Source organism: Heloderma suspectum, chromosome 1 (genome assembly GCF_057233095.1).
Source record: "Heloderma suspectum isolate Gila_16-S chromosome 1, 16-S_ref, whole genome shotgun sequence".
Taxonomy (NCBI): domain Eukaryota; kingdom Metazoa; phylum Chordata; class Lepidosauria; order Squamata; family Helodermatidae; genus Heloderma; species Heloderma suspectum.
In genome coordinates, this window is record NC_139458.1 from 260,982,879 (window position 1) to 261,002,387 (window position 19,509).

At 42.6% G+C, this 19,509-nt stretch overlaps 2 protein-coding genes across 4 annotated transcripts in view; one reads left to right on the forward strand and one right to left on the reverse strand.

Moving 5' to 3' along the window:
* Positions 1-251: 251 nt before the first annotated feature.
* Positions 252-15,545, forward strand: PAIP2 (poly(A) binding protein interacting protein 2). The gene is made up of 4 exons (XM_084826206.1): positions 252-381; positions 8,523-8,682; positions 11,155-11,334; positions 14,465-15,545. The coding sequence occupies exons 2-4, from the start codon at positions 8,545-8,547 to the stop codon at positions 14,519-14,521; spliced, it is 375 nt and encodes a 124-aa protein (XP_084682332.1). The 5' UTR covers positions 252-381; positions 8,523-8,544; the 3' UTR covers positions 14,522-15,545.
* A 215-nt stretch (positions 15,546-15,760) lies between these two features.
* SLC23A1 (solute carrier family 23 member 1) overlaps positions 15,761-19,509 on the reverse strand; it is a 62,762-nt gene continuing 59,013 nt past the window's right edge. For all 3 annotated transcript variants that reach the window (XM_084825910.1, XM_084825920.1, XM_084825930.1), the window contains 2 exons: positions 19,005-19,100; positions 15,761-17,477 (listed from right to left, as the gene is read on the reverse strand). In XM_084825910.1, coding sequence (XP_084682036.1) covers positions 17,230-17,477; positions 19,005-19,100 — 344 coding nt within the window. In that variant the 3' untranslated portion in view covers positions 15,761-17,229. The remainder of the gene's footprint in view (positions 17,478-19,004; positions 19,101-19,509) is intronic.

Genomic DNA, 19,509 nt, shown 5'->3' on the forward strand with positions numbered 1-19,509 from the left:
CTCAGAATCGCGCTACCCCGGTTTAAATAGAAGGCTACCCTTGGCTCTGATTTCTCACCGACCCCGGTATGGAGTGCCGTTCTACCCTACGGCACCTCTATAGTCACTGCCAGCTGTAGCTTTTGCATTAGAACGGAAAATCGGTTCCATTTTTGGCCGGAAGTAAAAAAATAAGGATAAGGACTCGCGCAGCGACCATAGAGACACACGGAGGAACACGAAGCCGACGGAAGTGATTTCATATCCGGCGTAGGGTGGCTGTTGTGTTTCCGAAGGAAGGGGGTGGCAAAGGAGCAGGAAAGGAGGAGGGGACCCAAATAAAGAAGGGCGAGGAGCGACGGCCAGCTTGGAGCCTCTGTGTCTGCCCCGCTTCTACACGAGGTGCGCCCCGGCGGAAAGAAGCGAGGAAGGGGCGGGGCCGAGTACTTCTGAGGCGCAGCCATTTATTTCTTCTCCCCTCACACGCACCCGGGGCTGCCTGGGGGGAAGGCGATGGGCCGCTCCCAGGTGCCTGGGGGGAAGGCGAAGGGCCTGGCGGCTGGCTGGCTCGACGAGCCCCGCGGCGGCACCTTCTGCTGGGGCGCGGGCTCTCGCGCGGCCCTCTTCTTTCTTCGGCCTCCCGTCCGGGTGCCCAGGGAAGCGCGCTGCCTGGCCATTAGGGGCGTGGTGCATGCTGGGACAGCGCCGTTTCTTTTCCATGTCCATTCCGCCCCTCCCCATCTCTCGGTGGGGCGGGGCCTCGGTGCGCCGTAGAGGCGAACAAAGAGGACGTGTGGGTGGAGCTTGGCGGGGGCGCCGGCGGGGCGGGGCCTGAGTGAAGGAGTGGGGAGCCCCGCCCCCTGTAGCCTCTGGCCAGGCCCAGACCTGCTGAGACGGGCGTCTCTGCCTTGGCTTGCCTTGCCTGTTCCTGCCTGGCGAGCGGCTCGAGCCCCTTCCCTGCGAGGAAAGGCTGAAGTCTTTGGGTTTTGTTGGTTTTGTACAGACAAAAAGGCAACCAAGGGTGGTGGGAACTCGATGGAGGTCTATAGAGCTATGCATGGTGTGGAGAGAGGCATATTTACACTAGGGCTTGAGTTCACCCAGTGGAATTGATTGGCAGTAAATTCAGGAGAGGTGGAAGAAGGTACTTCTTCAGACACAACGCGCGATTAACTTTGCCTTAACAGGGCTTGCGCTGAGGGCACATGATGTAGCTATCTTGCTAAAGCCAAGGAGGCCTTGGTTTGGTCACTGTCTGGTTGGGAAGCCCACTGGAAACATGCTTGCTTGGGTTTACTGTTATTTGTTAATGTCCTGCCTTTCCTCTAAGGAACGCAGGGCAGCAGACATGGTTACCCTCCCCATTTTTATCCTCGCAACACCCCAGCATGGATGAACGTGGAAGATGAGCCCTATTCACACTTGAGGAGGAGGGCAGTACTAGTCCTGCCCATCTCTGTCATCCTGTAGACATGTGGAGGGTGACTCTGTGAAGGGGAAAGCCTCTTCTCCATGGAGGCTGTCCACACAATTTTAAATGCCAATTTTCCAGTGTTCAAAATCTCATGGAGAGCCTTGTGGATAAAAGAGGCTCTCCCCTTCAGAAAGTTGCCCTCCACATGTATAGGGTGCCAGCGGGGTGTGAGACTAGTACACTTCCCTTCCTCTTGTGTTTACTGAACAAAGAATTGGCACATCTCAATAGGGCTCTGGTGATTGGCCTGAGGTCATGCAATGAGCTGCATGGATGAGTGGGGATTTGAACCTCTGTGTCTTGACTCCTAGTGTAACACAAGAATAGATTTATCTATCCATGTCTATTGACCGTGGTTGCTAAAAGGAACTTCCACATGCAGAGGTAACGTGCCTTTGAAAACAAGTTGGAATAAGCAGCAAAGTGTGGCGAGAACGACTGTTTTCATGTCTTGTTGCTGGAGATGTCTACCTGGTCACTGTTCACTGAAAACGTGTTACAGCAGAATTATTTATTCAGACAGTAGAGCAAGTTAGCGTAGGATTTTATTGCCCCAGAAGAAGATTTTTAAATGAAAACACAGCGTACTGCATGCTACAATAAACTTCCAATTTTGAGCAGCAATTTGAGGCTTTTTCATGCTGCCACTGTTGGTTAAGGGATGAACTTTCCTTCTTATGATTGTGGGTGGCTGCTTTTAATGATTGAAAATAGTGCTTTGCAGTTTGGGGAAAAGGCACCCAAGATATAACCCTTTAAACTCAAAATATGTCTGAATATTTTCTCCTTTGCCAGTCTGCCTCTTAACTTAGTGATGTAAAGAACAGAAATTGATTATTAGCATCTTTGAGATTGAATAGCAGTAGATTAGTTGAATAAATACTACATGCAACCAATAATCTAACTCCAGTGGTAGTTGCAAGCAGTTAGTCGGGCTTAACTGACATTTCCAGATAAAGATCTGTATCCCCATCTGTATCAGGAGACTCATCCAACCAGTTTAGTGGGGCTAGGTTGAGCATCACAGTAGGGTTAGGGATGCACATCTGGATACACTTCTGTATTGGCTAAAGAAGCAGAAGGCTACTTCTACATATGAATCTCTTACTGGATTGATGCAACTATATTTTTAGTGGTTTGGATCCAGCGTTTTCCTTCTGTAGACAAGAGGGTTCCAATCCAGGACCATTTCTGTTGGCACAATAGTGGAGAGGACCTCTTTTGATTCCCTGTCCCCCCCTATACCCCCTGAAAATATCTGGAGGATTGGGGGACTCTCCAGAGCAGTGGGGGAGTTGGCACTGCGGGCTGCAGAGGGAGGGAGAATCAACAAAGATCACTTTCCCCTCTTCCACTGGTGGGAGCATTCTGAGCAAAACCCCACTCAGGAAATCCTCCCAGTGCAAAACAAGCTGGATCCAGCCCAGTGACAACTAGACCCAAGTGTGGTTGAAAGCTTTTATGGTTCATCTCTTGGTCATTGAAAGACTATATAAATCTTTACAGCATTTTAAGATCAAGTGAATATCAAGTACTGACCTACAAAGTGTGATTAATAGCTTTCCCTAAGTTTCCAAGTTGCTTCTCACAAGTGTTATACTATTTAGCACTTGAGAGAGTTCAGATCACTTCACATACATTATGTTAGTAGTCCTTGCATCAGCCTTGTCAGGTAGGCTAGTACAGCAGTCCCCAACTTTTGTGGCGCCAGGAACCAGTCCAATTTTTCCATGGACCGAGGGGGGGGGGGGTTCCCGCTGGCAGACTTCTGGCTGCTGGGATGCAAATGGCGTCCCTATTCTTTGCAGTAATTGGCTATGTAAAGATTTACGTAGCCTATTACTTGTAGAACAGGGACACAAATGGCATCCGCATAGCGGACGCCATTTGCGTCCCAGCGGCCGGAAGTCCGCCAGCAGCCAGAGCCGGCTGGCAGCTCCGCAGACTTGCCGCGGGGCGGAGCCAGCAGGGGCCAGTGAGGATTCCGGGGGGGGGAATGGATCCCCCCCGCGGATCCCCCACTGACCCAAGGTAAGGGGGTTTTGCACACCCCTGCAGCCCGGTTGCTGACAAGCCATGGACCGGTACCAGTCCGCAGCCCAGGGGTTGCGGACCCCTGGGTTAGTAATATTATCCTTATATTGCATATGGGCAGCTAAGCTTTGGCTACCTGGTGAATTCATGACTGAGGTGAAATTTGAATTACGGCTATCCCATGTTACAACACTGACAGTTAATCATGATGCCATATCAGAATTGTTTGAAGTTTCTGAAATTATGATACCTCGGTAGCAAAAGTTGAGACTCTGAAAATTAGAGAAATCTATTTCTGCCAAAAACAAAGTGCTGATTCACGGGTTACCCTCATAAGGGATCACTTGCATTGTGTGTGTGTGTGTGTGTTTATTTGTTTATTTATTTATTTCATTTCTATGCTGCCCAATAGCTGAAGTTCTCTGGGCGGTTCACAGATTAAAACCAAAAAGCACATAGTAAAACAATATAAAATATAAAAACATTAAGACCACAATAAAGCAATACAACTAGAATAAAACCAGAGTAAAACCTAGCAGCAGTGCAGAGATTTGAAATACAGATTTAAAACAGCAAAGCTAAAAGTCTAGAAAGCTAAAATGCCTGGGAATATAAAAAGCTCTTCACCTGGCGCCGGAAGGAATACAGTGTAGGTGCCAGGCGAACCTCACCAGGGAGTTCATTCCACAGCCGGGTGCCACAGCAGAAAAGGCCCTCCTAGTACCCACCCACCTCACTTCCTTTGGCAGGGGCTCACAGAAGGTCCAGGCAGGCACATGTGGGAGGAGGCGATCCTTCAGATAACCTGGCCCCAAGCCATTTAGGGCTTTGACTGTTAATACCAGCACTTTGAATCGGGCCTGGAAATGGACTGGCAGCCAGTGCAGCTGGAAAAGTACAGACATAATATGAGGTCGTTGGCCAGTCTTTTTAATTTTACTCCCCCTCCATCTTTAGAATGCTGTATGTGGTGGGTTCTGTTTCAGAGTCGTTTCCGGTATAGATAAATGAATTGATGCTAATAGTAATTCCTACTGTGCAATGTATTTGGTTTCTCCTGATTCTTTACTATGGATAATTCTAAAGTCATGTAACATGCCAGTGTTTGCAAAACTGAGGTGACACTGTTGCTGTTAAGACATTTTATAACATGGATACTGCCACTCCCATCTTGTTTTTAAGAGAACTCTTTAAGGTTTAATTCAGCAAAGAGCACCTCTTGCTAACTCATAAGATCTGCCATATAACACTCATATGATGTGTTTGTTATCTGGCTGTGCCATGTAGAATGCGCTGTTTTTCCTGAGCAGAAATTCAGATCTATTTTGCATATTTAAAACTTTAATAAAACTATTGATAAAAAGTCCTAAAATTATCTTTAGCGTGTGCCTGAGCTGGAATAAATGGACAAAGGCAAGAATATTTTGTGTTGTGTTAGGTACCATCTCTGAAGTTTTAGCACTGACTAGTGTTTGAGGCAGAATTTGTACATTTGATTGGTTTTTTCTGGCTAAATAATATCTGTTCTTTGTTCTTGAGAGCAGAACAAGAATCCAGAAGGGTACAATTAAATTAATGCAAACTATACCACAATTTAGTGATGGGAAAGAGAGCAGGGCAGGTTCAGGCATATTTCATGCCTTCATATATACCTGTAGTTAGAAAGTGAGAAGTAACTGGGAGGAAAGGCAGGAGGCAACAATCCATCCATCCCTTGGTTTGTCTGAGTTTGCAGACAGTCTCTTAGAGCTCTGTCTTTCATTGTTTCTGACCAATGCCTTTTTTTACTGTCTGCTGGGTCTATATATATGCTTTCTAATGGGAATAGATATGGTATGTCCGCCATCCAGGCTTGCAAAACGGTTCAGTAGTATTCATTTGGGCCTAAAAATAAATGTACAGTAGTCATTTACTAATTCTCTCCCATTCTATACAGAATATTTAGCTGTTGAAGAGGCATCTAATTTGGCATGTTTATCTAGGGCAGTGTTTTTCATAGTTTCTACCTTCAGGGAACAGTTTTTGCACCACCTGAGGATCTCCTCCATGTCTGCTATAGAACCCCAACACATTGTGGAAGTTTCTGGGCATAAACCTGTGTGCTCATGAAGTTCATGCAGAGCACACGGGGTGTGTCTGTTTTCCTACATTAAGTGAGGGTGTGCCATAGAACACATCCAGCATTCTTCTGCATCTGTGCATTGTAGGAGAACATTGATGAATGATGGATAAGCTTGTTTTTCAGTGAAGCTTGTTGAACACCACTGGTCTTCTCATTAAGGAACCCCCTTGATAAGGTTTTGAGGAGCATTAGGGTTCTTTGGAACCTAGTTTGAAAACCCAGTGATATAGAATATCCAGATACGAATGAAAACAAGTTCCAGTATGAACAAGAAAATCTTTGGGCAGGTGTGAGGAAAAGCTGCATCTACTGAAAGTTCCTCTTTGTATTAAAAGAAGAGCAGATCAGGCCCTCAGCATTTTCTGGGAGCCATACGTAAGCTGTTCTAAGCTGTTCCAAGTAAGAACAGAATAAAAATACAATAAGGGTTAAAGATACCGGAACCTTCTCCTCTTTTGCATTTGAACACTCTGTCTTATCCACAAACTAAGTTGTACACTAAAACCAATGTTATATAATATTGCAAGGTAGATGGAAAACCTGTTCTTTTAGAGCAAAGCTATGCAAGTATTTTGTATTTGCTCACATTTTACATCATTGCTCACAGGTGAGGTTTGTGAGGTCACAATCTCACTTGACATCAGGATCCTATGAACTACTATATAGCAGGATCCAGTAGGAAGATACATAGAGCTGCCAGAGGGAAGTCTGTACTTAAACACAGCTCCCTTTGATTGTTGCAAATGGAGAGAGGAACATGATGAAATTTCTAAGGTGATTAGCAGTCAAGATTCCCAATCTAAATCTATTTTTAAAGCATACAGATTCTATGAAAGCAAACATTTGTTTGAATGTGATTATCATAGATGTTTTGATCAGAGTCTTGAATAATTTGCAATATCTGCTTTTGAATTAACTTTAATTTTTTTAGCCTTTTGTTTTGACACCATATTTTCTGTGAGTCTTTGTCAAGAACAGAATGCTACATCATTACAAAGGGGGGTGTTTGGATAATTCACATATATGGGAATTATTGTAAATACACATTTTTAACACAATAAAAATAAATTGCAAATTACAATAAAAGTGGCATTTGTGCTCATGGTCTCTGAGAGGCTTTGTCAGGATTCTGTTCTTTAGTACTTGTCAGCTTATATATAATATTGCAGAGTTTTGTTGTGTACAATCAAAACAATATTGTTTTGATTCTAAATATTGCAGGGTAAATGTTGAATCCTGACCTTGCTTCTTATAAGGAAAATCTAACAAGCATTTCCAAGTTTATAATACTTAGGACTTAAGTAACATTACCTCTTAAATATAGGCTTATTTTTAAATGCAGAGTTCATCACTTTAGCAAGTGGGTTTTTCTTATTGGGGTGACCGGACATTATGTGGATGCCTCCAACAAGACTTTAAACGTGATTTTCCATATTCTTTATGGTCTAGATCCAGTGTGTTGCTACCATGAACGGAAGGGTTTCTTCCATTCGTGAAAAGGACCAAGATCCAACAGAGGCTCCCACTGGAAGAAGGGGAGGAGATCTTTGCTGGTTTCCCCTTCCCCCAGTACCATATCCCATACTGTTCCAGAGGGTAGGGGGGGTAACCACACTGAATTCCCCTCTGCCTGCCCTTTACTGTTCAAACTTGGCACATGTGGTACAGTCGCACTCCATTGTTAAATATGATAGAACAAAAGAAGTTGTCCATAGACCCACTGCCGGTAGAACCATTATTTAGTGAAAAAGAATGTGGCTCAAACAATTTAAATGCTTTTACAGACACTAAACCTAAGTGGTTCCCTCACTGGAAGTTAAACTCTGTTGAAATAGATTAGTGAACAGCACTGGCATATCATGTGCACAGCTCTTTGGGTGTGCTGAAATTAGTATGATGATCTTTTTTCAGCAAATGAGCAGGGAAGAAACTGTTCTCAGAAGTGCCAGTGTTTATTGAAGCCTCATGCATTTCTGAAAATAAAATTTCCTTTCTTGGGGGCAATCGGCAACTTGAAAGAGCAAACTCCTTAGCGCTCTCATTACTGATTCAGTAATAAGAGAACTAAGGAGTTTATCCTTGCATGTTGCTGATAGCCCCTGAGAAAGGAAATGTTGTTTTCCACCGAGAGACCTAAGGAATTAACTCTTGCAGGTTGCCAGTTGCCCCAAGAAAGGAAATTTTGTTTTCTGAATCGCATCGGGCTTCAATAAAGTTTAGCCCTTCTGAGAATTGCTTCTCCCCTGCTCATTCCCCGCATTCAATGCCTTTCCCTGTTGACTTTTTGTAAATTTGTAAGCGTTGCCTTCGCCTGCTACTTGCTTAATGTCTGGGTAGGGCCTCCCGCTTGATACCTGCCTGCATATACTGGAACCATGTCACTGCTTGAGAAAAGGAATGTTGCTGTGCAGGAGCAGTCCCCAAACTCAATTTGTCTTTTCCAGCATTACAGGCACTGGATGAATCCCTGAACTTGTGCCCACCCTCCCCACTTTTCTCTTCCTCCTTTTCTCCACAACAAGAATCTCACATTGCAATTTAACATGGGAACTGTATAGAAATAGCTTTCAGAGGTGTTTATATAGTGAAGAGAGAAGTTAATCTAAAGCTGTACTCTTAAACACGCATACTAGAGAGGAAGTTTCAGTGAAGTTAAGTGGGTAAATATCGTCATAAATTCAGCTGAAAGTTGGGGGGAGGGGCATATCTCAGTGGTAGAGCACTTGCTTTGCATGTAGAAGGTTCCAGATTCAATTCCTGGCATTGCCAGGTGGGTCTAGGATAGACTCCTGCCTGAAAACCTGGAGGGCCACTGTCAGTCAGTGTCGACAATACTGGATTAGATGGACCAATAGTCTTGATCAGTATAAGGTAGCTTCCTATATTTCTTAACTACTGTGACTTTTCTTTCAGGCTTAAGCTCAAAGGCACAACCATGAAAGACCCAAGTCGCCGGAGTACTAGTCCAAGTATTATCAATGAAGATGTGATCATGAATGGTCACTCTCATGAAGATGATAATCCATTTGCTGAGTACATGTGGATGGAAAACGAAGAGGAGTTCAACAGACAGGTGGGTTGGGAGATAACTTTAAGGAAGAAATGTAGAGATCCCCCCACATCTCTAACGAAGGAACCTTTTATTATCATATTTTATTAGAAATATTGGAAGGAATCCTGCCTGCTTTCTGTAAATCTAGCCCACTTGCAAGGCTTGCTATTTGTATTCTCTTGCAGCTATGTTCCCTTTATAGACTTCTAAAGGTCCCCTAACTCCTAAACACAGTTAGCTACTTTGGTTGTAAATCTACTCTCTGCTTGAATTGGATATTTCACTATCATTCAAAGTGGAATGCTACAGAAATACACAAATTTCTGGAGCAGATGATAAAGCAATCCATCTGGAAGCACCTTGAAAACCATGCAGTGATTACTCAAAGCCAACATGGATTTGTCAAAAACAAGTCCTGCCAGACAAATCTGATCTCATTTTTTGATCAAGTAACCTCCCTTGTGGACCGTGGGAATGCTGTAGACATAATATACCTCGACTTCAGCAAAGCTTTCGACAAAGTGCCCCATGATATCCTGATGAGCAAACTAGCTCAAAGTGGGCTAGATGAAACAACGATCCGGTGGATCCACAGTTGGCTACAGAATCGGACTCAAAGAGTGCTTATCAATGGGACCTTCTCAAACTGGGGAGAGGTAACGAGCGGGGTACCACAGGGCTCAGTCCTGGGCCCAGTGCTCTTCAACATTTTTATTAATGACTTGGAGGAGGAGGTGCAGGGAATGCTGATCAGATTTGCAGATGACACAAAATTGGGCGGGATAGCTAATACCTTGGAAGACAGAAACAAAATTCAAAGTGATCTGGATAGACTGGAGCGCTGGGCAGAAAACAACAGAATGACATTTAATAGGGATAAATGCCAGGTTCTGCACCTAGGAAAAAGAAACCAAATGCACAGTTACAAGATGGGGGATACGTGGCTCAACAACACTACAAGCGAGAAGGATCTTGGAATTGTTGTCGATCACAAGATGAATATGAGCCAACAATGTGATGTGGCTGCAAAAAAGGCAAATGCTCTTTCGGGCTGCATTAATAGAAGCATAGCTTCCAAATCCTGGGAAGTACTAGTTCCCTTCTACTCATCACTGGTTAGGCCTCATCTGGAGTACTGTGTCCAGTTCTGGGCACCACACTTTAAGAAGGATGCAGACAAACGAGAGTGTTCAGAGGAGTGCAACAAAGATGATCAGGGGACTGGAAACAAAGCCCTATGAAGAGAGACTGAAAGAACTGGGCATGTTGAGCCTTGAGAAGAGAAGACTGAGGGAAGATATGATAGCGCTCTTCAAGTACTTGAAAGGTTGTCACCAAGAGGAAGGCCAGGATCTCTTCTCGATCATCCCAGAGTGCAGGACATGGAAGAATGGGCTCAAGTTACAGGAAGCCAGATTCCAGCTGAACAACAGGAAAAACTTCCTGAGTGTCAGAGCAATACGACAATGGAACCAATGACCTAGGGAGGTGGTGGGCTCTCCCACACTGGAGGTGTTCCAGACGAGGCTGGACAGCCATCTGTCAGGGATGCTCTGACTTGGATTCCTGCATTGAGCAGGGGGTTGGACTCGATAGCCTTGTAGGCCCCTTCCAACCCTACTATTCTGATTCTGTGATTCTATAAATTAGTATAGCCACATAACGTTGGAAGTATTTCAAGGGGCTGCTGGGCAATACCCTGGTGAGAATAGTCTGCATTTGCACCCTTGTCTTAACAAGAAGCAGAAGAATAACGAAAAGTCCATTTAAAACAAACTGTATGGGCAGTATCCAATGACACTGTTGCACCTCTGCTCATTCCATCACACCAGCAGAGACCCACTGCTAGCGCTTCCTAAAGCAACCCTGGAAACAAGCTGAAACACTCATTTCTGGAAGGGGACAGATCAGCAGAGCTCCCTTCTGTGAGCTTAGCTGACCTGCCATGTTTTGGAAACTAGCATTATGGCTCATTTCTGGTTGCCTTGGGACCTTCTGGCTTCCCGTGGCACTCCCAGTGGTCCCACTGGTGCTCAGGGAGCATCAGATACTGCCCCCTGTTAGGAAATAAGTGTGGTGTGTTCTCATAGTTTCTAGGACTTTTTTCTGGATTTGAATCTTTTTTCCTGTAGACTTTGATGCTCTTGATAGATGTGTTCAAAGTTAGCCTGCACCACTTTACACAGGATTTGTTGTAAGCTCATGTGGGATGGGAGCCAAAGGAAATAACTATGCAACTAAATCATCAGATGATCATAAGGTACCCAGAAGACTTGTATTGTCGGGCAGCATATAAATGTCATAAATGTGCACTAAACTAGAATAATAAAATTATGATTACTTATGGGAAAGAGTTTGTTATGAGGCTCTTGCATCTGCATTGCAAGAAATATCACATTTTCCAAGATGAAAATACTGAGAAGTAGGTGGTGGGCACTGTGTAACTACGGATGGTGGCGGTTATAGCATTTCTTTCCCTTGTACCAATGGCAGATTGAGGAGGAGTTGTGGGAAGAAGAATTTATAGAACGTTGCTTCCAAGAAATGCTGGAAGAGGAAGAAGAACATGAATGGTTTATTCCAGCCAGAGATCTCCCGCAAACAATGGATCAAATTCAGGACCAGTTTAACGATCTTGTCATCAGTGATAGTTCATCACTGGAAGATCTGGTGGTAAGTGCCTGGTTTTAAAAGTTGAACTTATTTTCACCAAAAACCTTTCTTCAAAGGTTGCCAGTGTACCTTCCTAGGCATTTCATAGAGGAGCTAACCAAGCAGGCCTCCCTCACATAGTTCCTGGTACCAATCAGGTCACTGCGTATCCATAATAGAACCTCCTTGTCAGTCTTACTCTGTTTCTCTCCTCCTCCCTGTTCTCACGTAGTCCAACCTGCAAGGATCCCTCTTTGGTGTGTACATGTGCATTGGAACAAGTAAAAAGGAGAGTATGGAAGTATTTGGGAGTGTGATGAGTCTTGCGGATAGAGATCAGGGCTAGGTGGTTAGGAAAGGGAGCATGTTCCTGCAGACTTCTGGGGCTGCTCTGATTTTGGCTCTTGTAGTCAGTGGCGTTGCCATTGGATGTCTATGGTGATTGAAGCAGGAGGCAGCCTTCGTGTTTTACTAACACTTGTCGTGTGATCAAGTCTGGCAGAAGCACACAAGTCCTAATATCATATTTCTCAAATATCTGATAGCTTAGGCCAGCGGGGCAGAACCTCTTTCAACCCAAGAGCTGAATTCGGAAAAGCTTTCAGGGGCCACATTCCTGTGGTGGGTGGCATTGAAAGTAAAGGGGGCAGGGCCAAAAATACAAAAACCCCATCTTATTTTAGCTTCAAAGCTCTTATTCCCAGTAGTGAAGCCTTAGGAGAGGCATTTCAGCCTTTCAGAATGGGGGGAAAACTGCACAAAAGCTGGGAAACCTCCAGAAGATTGGTGGTTGGGGGGAAGGGGGTCGGTCCAGGGGAAGGAGGCATGGCCATCTGGAGAGCCCTGGAGGGTGGGATTTGAGACCACAGGAAATCCAGATATAGCCCAAGGGCTTATGGTTCTGCACCCCTGATTTAGGCAGTATGATTTTCTGAATTAAAAAAAACCCCAAACATTTACATTTTCCCATGCTTTCCAAGGCTGTTTCAAAGCACTGAAACTTGCAGCCTGACCTCCTTCATGATGACTTTGATGTATATTTATTTATTATTATTTATTTTATTGCAATTATACTCCACCTTTTTTCCTCTTGCAAGGAACCCAAGGTAGCTTACATTCTCCTCCTCCTCTTCATTTTATCCTCACAACAACAACCCTGTGAGGTAGGTTGGGCTGGGTCTGTGACTGGCCCAGAGTCACCCAGTGAGCTTCCATGGCCAAGTAGGAACTAGAACCCGGATCTCCCAGATCGACATTTGCTGAATATTTTTTTTTAACTCATATGTCACACTCACACATTTCCCCAGAGTCATCATTCTTATTAGAGTAGGCTGTCATCTGATTAAAGAAACCTGTTTAATCGTTTGTCAGGATTGATCAATTATATCTACATGAATTTGCTTATGAATGAAGCAATAGTTCTGAAAAACATTGCTTTTAGACAATGCAGTCACCATGTTGAGGGAGGTGTGCCTCTTCTAAGAAGGCATCTGCCATCCTTGGTTTTGTAAGTATTTAAAAAATGTTCTTGATAAGACTCAGGCACATTTTTAATCACTTCAACTGAACGTACATAATTAATATTGAGTAAATTCAATTGAACTCAGTGGGGCTTACATCTGAGTAAGTAAATTTAGGATAGCATTGCAAGTGTTTTGGCGCTAATTAAAAGCTTACTTATTTAGCTCTACATGCCTTTGAGAAATGTCAGTAGTTTATAAATTCAATCTATTAATTAGTGGGAAACTATTGTGCAACTCACTGAAACATGTTTTCTTAAATCGTGTACATTGTAATGCCGGGTTTAGTGCACATAGACTGTGAGGTACTGGGCCTTTTCTTTTTGGAGCTTCCATGATGCTTTGAACTTTCTTCCCTGCGCACACAAGGAGGTCACCAGCTGCATCTGTGAGTTTCTGCCTTGGCTATGCTTCCTGCAAATCAGCCCCCTTTGAAGGCAGGTAATTCTGTTGTCGCTACCCTGGATATGTTGGAATGATTCAATTGCCCTCAGTGCAAAAGCACAGGAGAACTACCTGCCTTCAGAGGATGCTGATTGGAAGGAAGAAGAGCTCATAGGAGTCTTTACTTAATACAACACACTTGAAGTTCTCTCATCTAATGAACTGGCATGCAGTTCAGGGAATTACTTTGCCAGTACATAGTCTGCACATAAGCATTTTTTGTCAGACTTCTGCAGCAGTTATCCAGTTCTGTAGCTGCAAAACCCACAGGTTACTGTTGTTAGCAGCAACAATGTTAACAAAAAAAAAACTGTGGGTCTGTGAAGGGAGAACCTGTGTGACTCTTAACTACTAACTATGTCATAATGAAACTTCATGTGCAAAAATGAACAAGAATGAGGCATGATGTGTTCTGCTAAAACGAGCACTAAAAAGTAACAGTGAAACAAAATTTAAATTGTAAAATTAATGCTTTTACTGTGTTTGCTTAAGGATTCACTGTCACATTCAGAACTGGGAACAGAGGATAAAACATCTAGGGTATTCCATATTAAACTGCTGCCTAATGATGTATGATATGTGCCTTTGCCTGTAAGTTAAGCTCTCCCGCTCTTACTATGGCAGGGTTGTGTATTGTAGGCATGGCTTTTGGATACAAACAAACAGACTAGTACCAGACACATCAGAATATTGTTTCTAAGGGCGGAACTTGCTAAATACACTTCTAGATGACACAAGAGACCCATGCTCTTAATAAATCTTCATGAAGGGGGGCGGGGGGACTGAGTATCCAAGGATCCTTGAAACCTTACAGTGAAGAGCCAGGGAATTGTGTCCTTGTAAAATACCCTGTGTAGTGGGGCTTTATTATGGTTTTGGTACTACAAATGGTACCACAGGTTAAACATTTGGTGCTTAGGACAGCAACTGTCACTCAGTGGTATCTCTAGCTAAAAGATGAAGTAACAATGATGGGAAAGAATGCCTGAGCCACTGCCAGTCAGAACACACATGACTGGGTTATGTGGTCATATAGTCTGACCTATAAGTCAGCCTTCTATGTTTCTGTGGTAAGACTGTCTTTTCTAGAATGCTCCCTGACTACAGCTTGCTGTTTAAACCTTATGCAAATATGTAAAAGACATCCCTTGCTCCATAAGTCTAATATCTATCTGTCTATCTTCCAGGTCAAGAGTAATCTGAATCCAAACGCAAAGGAGTTTGTTCCTGGGGTGAAGTACTAAATATATGAGTAGACTGGGCCCTCTTTTGGTGGATGTAGCACAATTTCCACACTGTGAAGCCAGTATTAGAAGATTTAATTGTTAAAACGCGCTCTCTTCTTGTCACTGTGTTACACTTACGCATTGCCAAAGTTTTGTTAGTCTTGCATGCTTAATAAAAGTGCTGAGACTGTTATTAAGTCAATTGCTGTCAGAGGTTAATGAAATGGAAAGAACACAATTGGACCCAGGCTTTTTGTGAAGGAAACAGTGAGGTAGGAAGCACCAGTCAAGTTGAGAAAAGTACCAAGTTTCTGAGAAACTCTTGGAATTCTATTTTTAGAAGGATTCAGACTTTGACAAAGAGTGGTCTGTTTTAACTAAAACGTAAGAGTTGGTGTTGATATGCACCTGATAATGCCTTAACTTGAAAATAAAAGCAAGGTTTATCTGATTATGCAGATTAGCTGAATTTCAGTACTGCTACTAACTCTTCCCATTATCAAGCAAAAACTACTTCATGCTCTTCTTTTTTGAGAAAAGTGTGAATTATGTACTATATCTGAATCATTTTTACAGACCTGTATAGAGTCTTTTATCTTGGCTACGAATCTGATGGAGAAAAAAGAGACTGGCAGATGAGATTGTATTTACAACAAGTTATCATGTTGGAATGTTTGTCCCACTTCTGAATTTATATTTAAGGTGATGTGAGGTTGTACATCACAATTTCTTCCAGGAATCCAGAAACATGGCACTGCCTGTGTAAAATTCCACAACCTTAAGAGTTGGGTTTACCTGTAAAACTTTAGCATTAGTGATTTGAGTGGTGCTTTTCCCTTGCTTTGTTTAATCATCACTACACAATAGTCTACAGCACAACTTTTTTTTAATACAACTAGAACAGTTTTGGCTTCTTAAACTTCATATTTGGGTAGCTTAAGCTGCCATACGTGTTCAGTGTGAATAGTGTTTAAGTTGAAAATATTGTAAAAAATTATATTTTTTCAAAAATATTTAAAAAAATAAATAATAGTAGAAATGACTTCTTGATGATCTCCTGATTGTTCATTTTTTTCAGAACTTGTGACATGCTTTTATGGGGAAAGGGTGATGGGCTTGATGTAATGAGTGTTACTACTATAAACTGAAGCAAACTATTGGAGAAGTGGAAGTGGGCTTAAGTTAATTTTGCCCTTTTTTAACCATAATCTTAATTTGTCATTACACTTAAATGCCAACAACTTGGAGCCAGTTTCTGTAAAACTGTCTTGTCTTTACTTCTTAATTACTGAAAGTGGTTGCAGCCTTATGCCCAGTTACATGCCAGTGAAACTTATATAAGTCATAACTAGATAGAGGATAACAGGATTTTTTGCTGTAAAAGATTAGTTACATTGGTTATTTTTGAAGTTCTGGGTTACAATTAGTAGTCATTTAACTTCATTATATTCACTTATATCTTGGTTTGGATCCAACATCAGGGGACCCTCCAGAGGACGTCAGGGCTGTAGTGGGGAGGAGAGAGGATGTGGAAGTCCCATTCTGCAAGTGGTAGTGCTTGCAATATACACCTTGTACTGATGAGCACCACTCACTTTAATTTTTTGAAAGCTGTTTAAAGATGCCAACAAAAAATAAAGGCAGAGTAGCTGGTTTATCAAAACTTGGCCCCTTCTCTCAGGAGCTACAGATTGTAGTATTATGTCTCGACATGCTCTTTCATCATCCAACTACAGTTGATCCCATTCATTAGCTACAAACCCCTTGCATAGTAAGTTTCCATTTCATTATACTATAGGATGCAGCTTAATTTGTGAAGAACAAAAAGCTACTTAATGGGGAAAATCTGAAACATCAATTATCAGTGAACCTGTTGTGTTTTAACTATGAGCCTCAGAATTGCAAGACTATTAAGATGTACAGCTGTATTATCAAGGAGCAAAACATACTCTGCAGTGAGTTAGAATCTTTTTACTGGGGCATCCAGGAAAATACTTCTCTAACTGTTTAATTGCTCAGTTAAGTTTTTATGGCAATGTGATTTAGGGCTGGGGTCTTGGTTAGCTTGCATTTATGAGCAGCATAACTGTATAGCACTTGTGAGTGTTTGCAGCACTTTATATACATGTGTATCAGAAACAGAAGTTGATGCCCTGAGGAATTTCAGCTTGATTTTTTTTTAAAAAAGAGATCCAATCGTATTGGTGAAGAAAAGCTTGGACATGTAGCCAAAGACTACCCCTCTGTCTGTTACTGGTAAAGGTCCAAATAACTTAAATGTGAATCACAAAACTACGTAAAATCAAAGCAAATGTAAGGCAACTAGACTTGACTGCATAATTTTGACTGGGATTTTAAAACATTTATTAGAGAATACACATAGCCTTGTAAATTGTCTTCCAACATTAAATCATAGCCCTAGTACACCTTTTTCTTCTAAGCCCATACCATAGGTACAAAATTCAAAATGTGGAAAATAGTGTCTGTAAATAAGTATAGCTTGACATAGCTCAGTTTGCAGAAGGGCTCTGTGTGTACCTTTAAGTACTTTACTTTAATGGAGAAAAATGTGAAAAATAAGCTTTCACACCGAGCCTCCCATGTAATTCTGTTACTGATCCTGCTTTACTTGAGGTATTTCCCCTGGGACATGACTGAAACTTCATGCAGTCTCTTTCAACCAAAGGTGGTTGTTCAACCTTCCATGATGTGTTATGGGAGTCTCTTCAAACCTTTGTGCATATGACTGTGATATCTGTTGCGTTTGGTATCTGTTCTGATGTACTGGGATCTTTCTTTGTTCTGGAGTTAAAACCCATGAAAACTGGGCACACTGGCACATATTTTAACCACTGAATCCTTCTAACCATACCCATCCCAAATGGAAAATCGTAACTCTTCAGCTTTTCAGATGTGTCACTGTTAGCATGTGCTCCAGCCTTCCACTGTACTAGACCACGTTCCTCTTGAGTCCCTGGGAATAGTACAGATGATTAAAAATTAGATGTACCATACTATCTCTTAATAAAAATGTTTGTCATTAATTTACTACAAAGGGCAGAGTTAGGACATGAGATTAAGCAACCTAAAAGCTGAAATGAAAACAGCACCTTTTATCTGTGGTAGCCATGGTAATCTTGGCTATGCTGAGATGGTCAGTAGCAAAAGGAATTGAGGCCTCTACAGCTAATCCCATAAATTGATCAATTAGATACTTAAATTTTGTAAATGGTTAATTAAAATCATGACAGAAAATATACAATTTCTTCTCAAAGCCTACAATATGGACCATTCACACAACTATGTACTGCCCAACAGGAGAGTATTGCTACAAATTCAGTAAGTGATCGGTGTGTGACCAGAGTTTTCCAGAAGGTAGCCGTGTTAGTTTGTTGTTGTAGCAAAAATGAGTCTTGGGGCACATGAAAGCTAACAAATTTACTGTGGCATGAGCTTTCATGGACCATCTGATGAAGTGCATCCTGAACTACAAATATTTATCCCATCATAAACGCGCTAGTCTTTAAGGAGTCACAAGGCTTTGCTTATCAAAAGATAAAAGATTCCCGATTTTCACCAATAAGTGTTTTAAGAGAAAGACCCAAGTTTGCACCATCATGGAGGGGGACATAAGCCGCAGCGGTTTATTTCCCACCCCCTGCACATGCCAATTGTGTGCTGTGGGGATTTGCATAAATACCCTTGGCAGCACCATTTGTTGTGTTGTGCAAACCCGACCAGGGTGGCTTATTGCCATAAGTAACAAGTGACCAAGAACCCATGGGCTGATGTAGGATTGTGGGTGCCTTGTTACCCATGGCAACAAGCCACCCTGTCCAGCTTTGCACGACATGACAAGTTGCACTGCTGAGGGTAATTATGCAAATCCCCCAGCACATAACTGGCATACATTCAGGGGTGGGGGGGAGGGAAATAAGCCCCAGTGGCTTATTCTCCCTCCATGGTCATCAAACCAGACCAAAATGAGACTAGATATTGCAAGTACCTCTACACACTTCTCACTGCTTTCCTCAGACTAGCCAAAGTTTCTTTGAGGTACTGTTTAATGCAGCGAAGTCTTTGCAAAACCCCTCAGGATACTGGAAGGTTAACGTTTTGGGGAGTCATCTGCCTCCTACTGGTGTCTGGGAAAAGAGAAACTGATGATGGGATGGCTATAAATACTGTACCTGTATTTCTCTAATTCCATATGTTCTCAATATATGAGCCAGTCTCTTTGGTAAATTTACATTTAATAGTGGGTATGAGCCACTATCTAGTATGATGGAAACACTGATGTCAATTGGGCAGCAGAAAAATGCAAATGACTATGTTGCTGGCTCCTGTTCTACATCTAAGTAGTTTTTCTCTGGGTTCCATGCAGTGCAGGCATGTGGATTAGGTTGTTCTGGATCCATTTTGGATTCCTATGATTCTGTGCACTCAAGATAATGAAATATAAGCAGCTCCAAAATAGTGTAAGGTAATGATATCGCTGTACCTGGAACAGTGTTGTCCAATATGAATGCAATGCTGCCTCCAACAAACATTTCTGTGGTTAACAGCACTTTTAATATCTGGTCCACTTCAGCAATGCCTACAAGCAATTGAGAGCATGCAAATATAACATTAAGTTTTAATTTAGAGATAAACATTTCCAGCTGCAAATTTGATATGCATATTTTTGTATGTAATTTTGCTCCCCAAATTAATTTCAGCTCTTCCATGAAGTTCTGAATCCCATTTTCTAATACTAAATTCCATTCCTGGAAAGGAAGGTGTCAGAGACACTTGACTTGAGGAGTCTTAAGGTAAGCCCTATTTGGGCATTCCTCTCTTTGCAATCAGGTTGAGGAAAGCAAGCTGCGTCCACACCACCACCACATGTTCCCCGGGGGGGAGGAGTCTGTAAAGGGAAGCCTGCTACATGCATGTAGGCTCTCCGTGTGCCTGGAAACCCTGATCACATGTACAGCAGTTCAAATCAGAGTTCAAAGGAACCTCGG

Bases quoted from the DNA above. Each gene is read 5' to 3' on its own strand.
- PAIP2 (XM_084826206.1), top strand. From the start codon at position 8,545: ATGAAAGACCCAAGTCGCCGGAGTACTAGTCCAAGTATTATCAATGAA. The intron at 8,683-11,154 runs GTGGGTTGGGAG...TACCAATGGCAG, and splicing joins AAGAGGAGTTCAACAGACAG to ATTGAGGAGGAGTTGTGGGA. The intron at 11,335-14,464 runs GTAAGTGCCTGG...TCTATCTTCCAG, and splicing joins CATCACTGGAAGATCTGGTG to GTCAAGAGTAATCTGAATCC.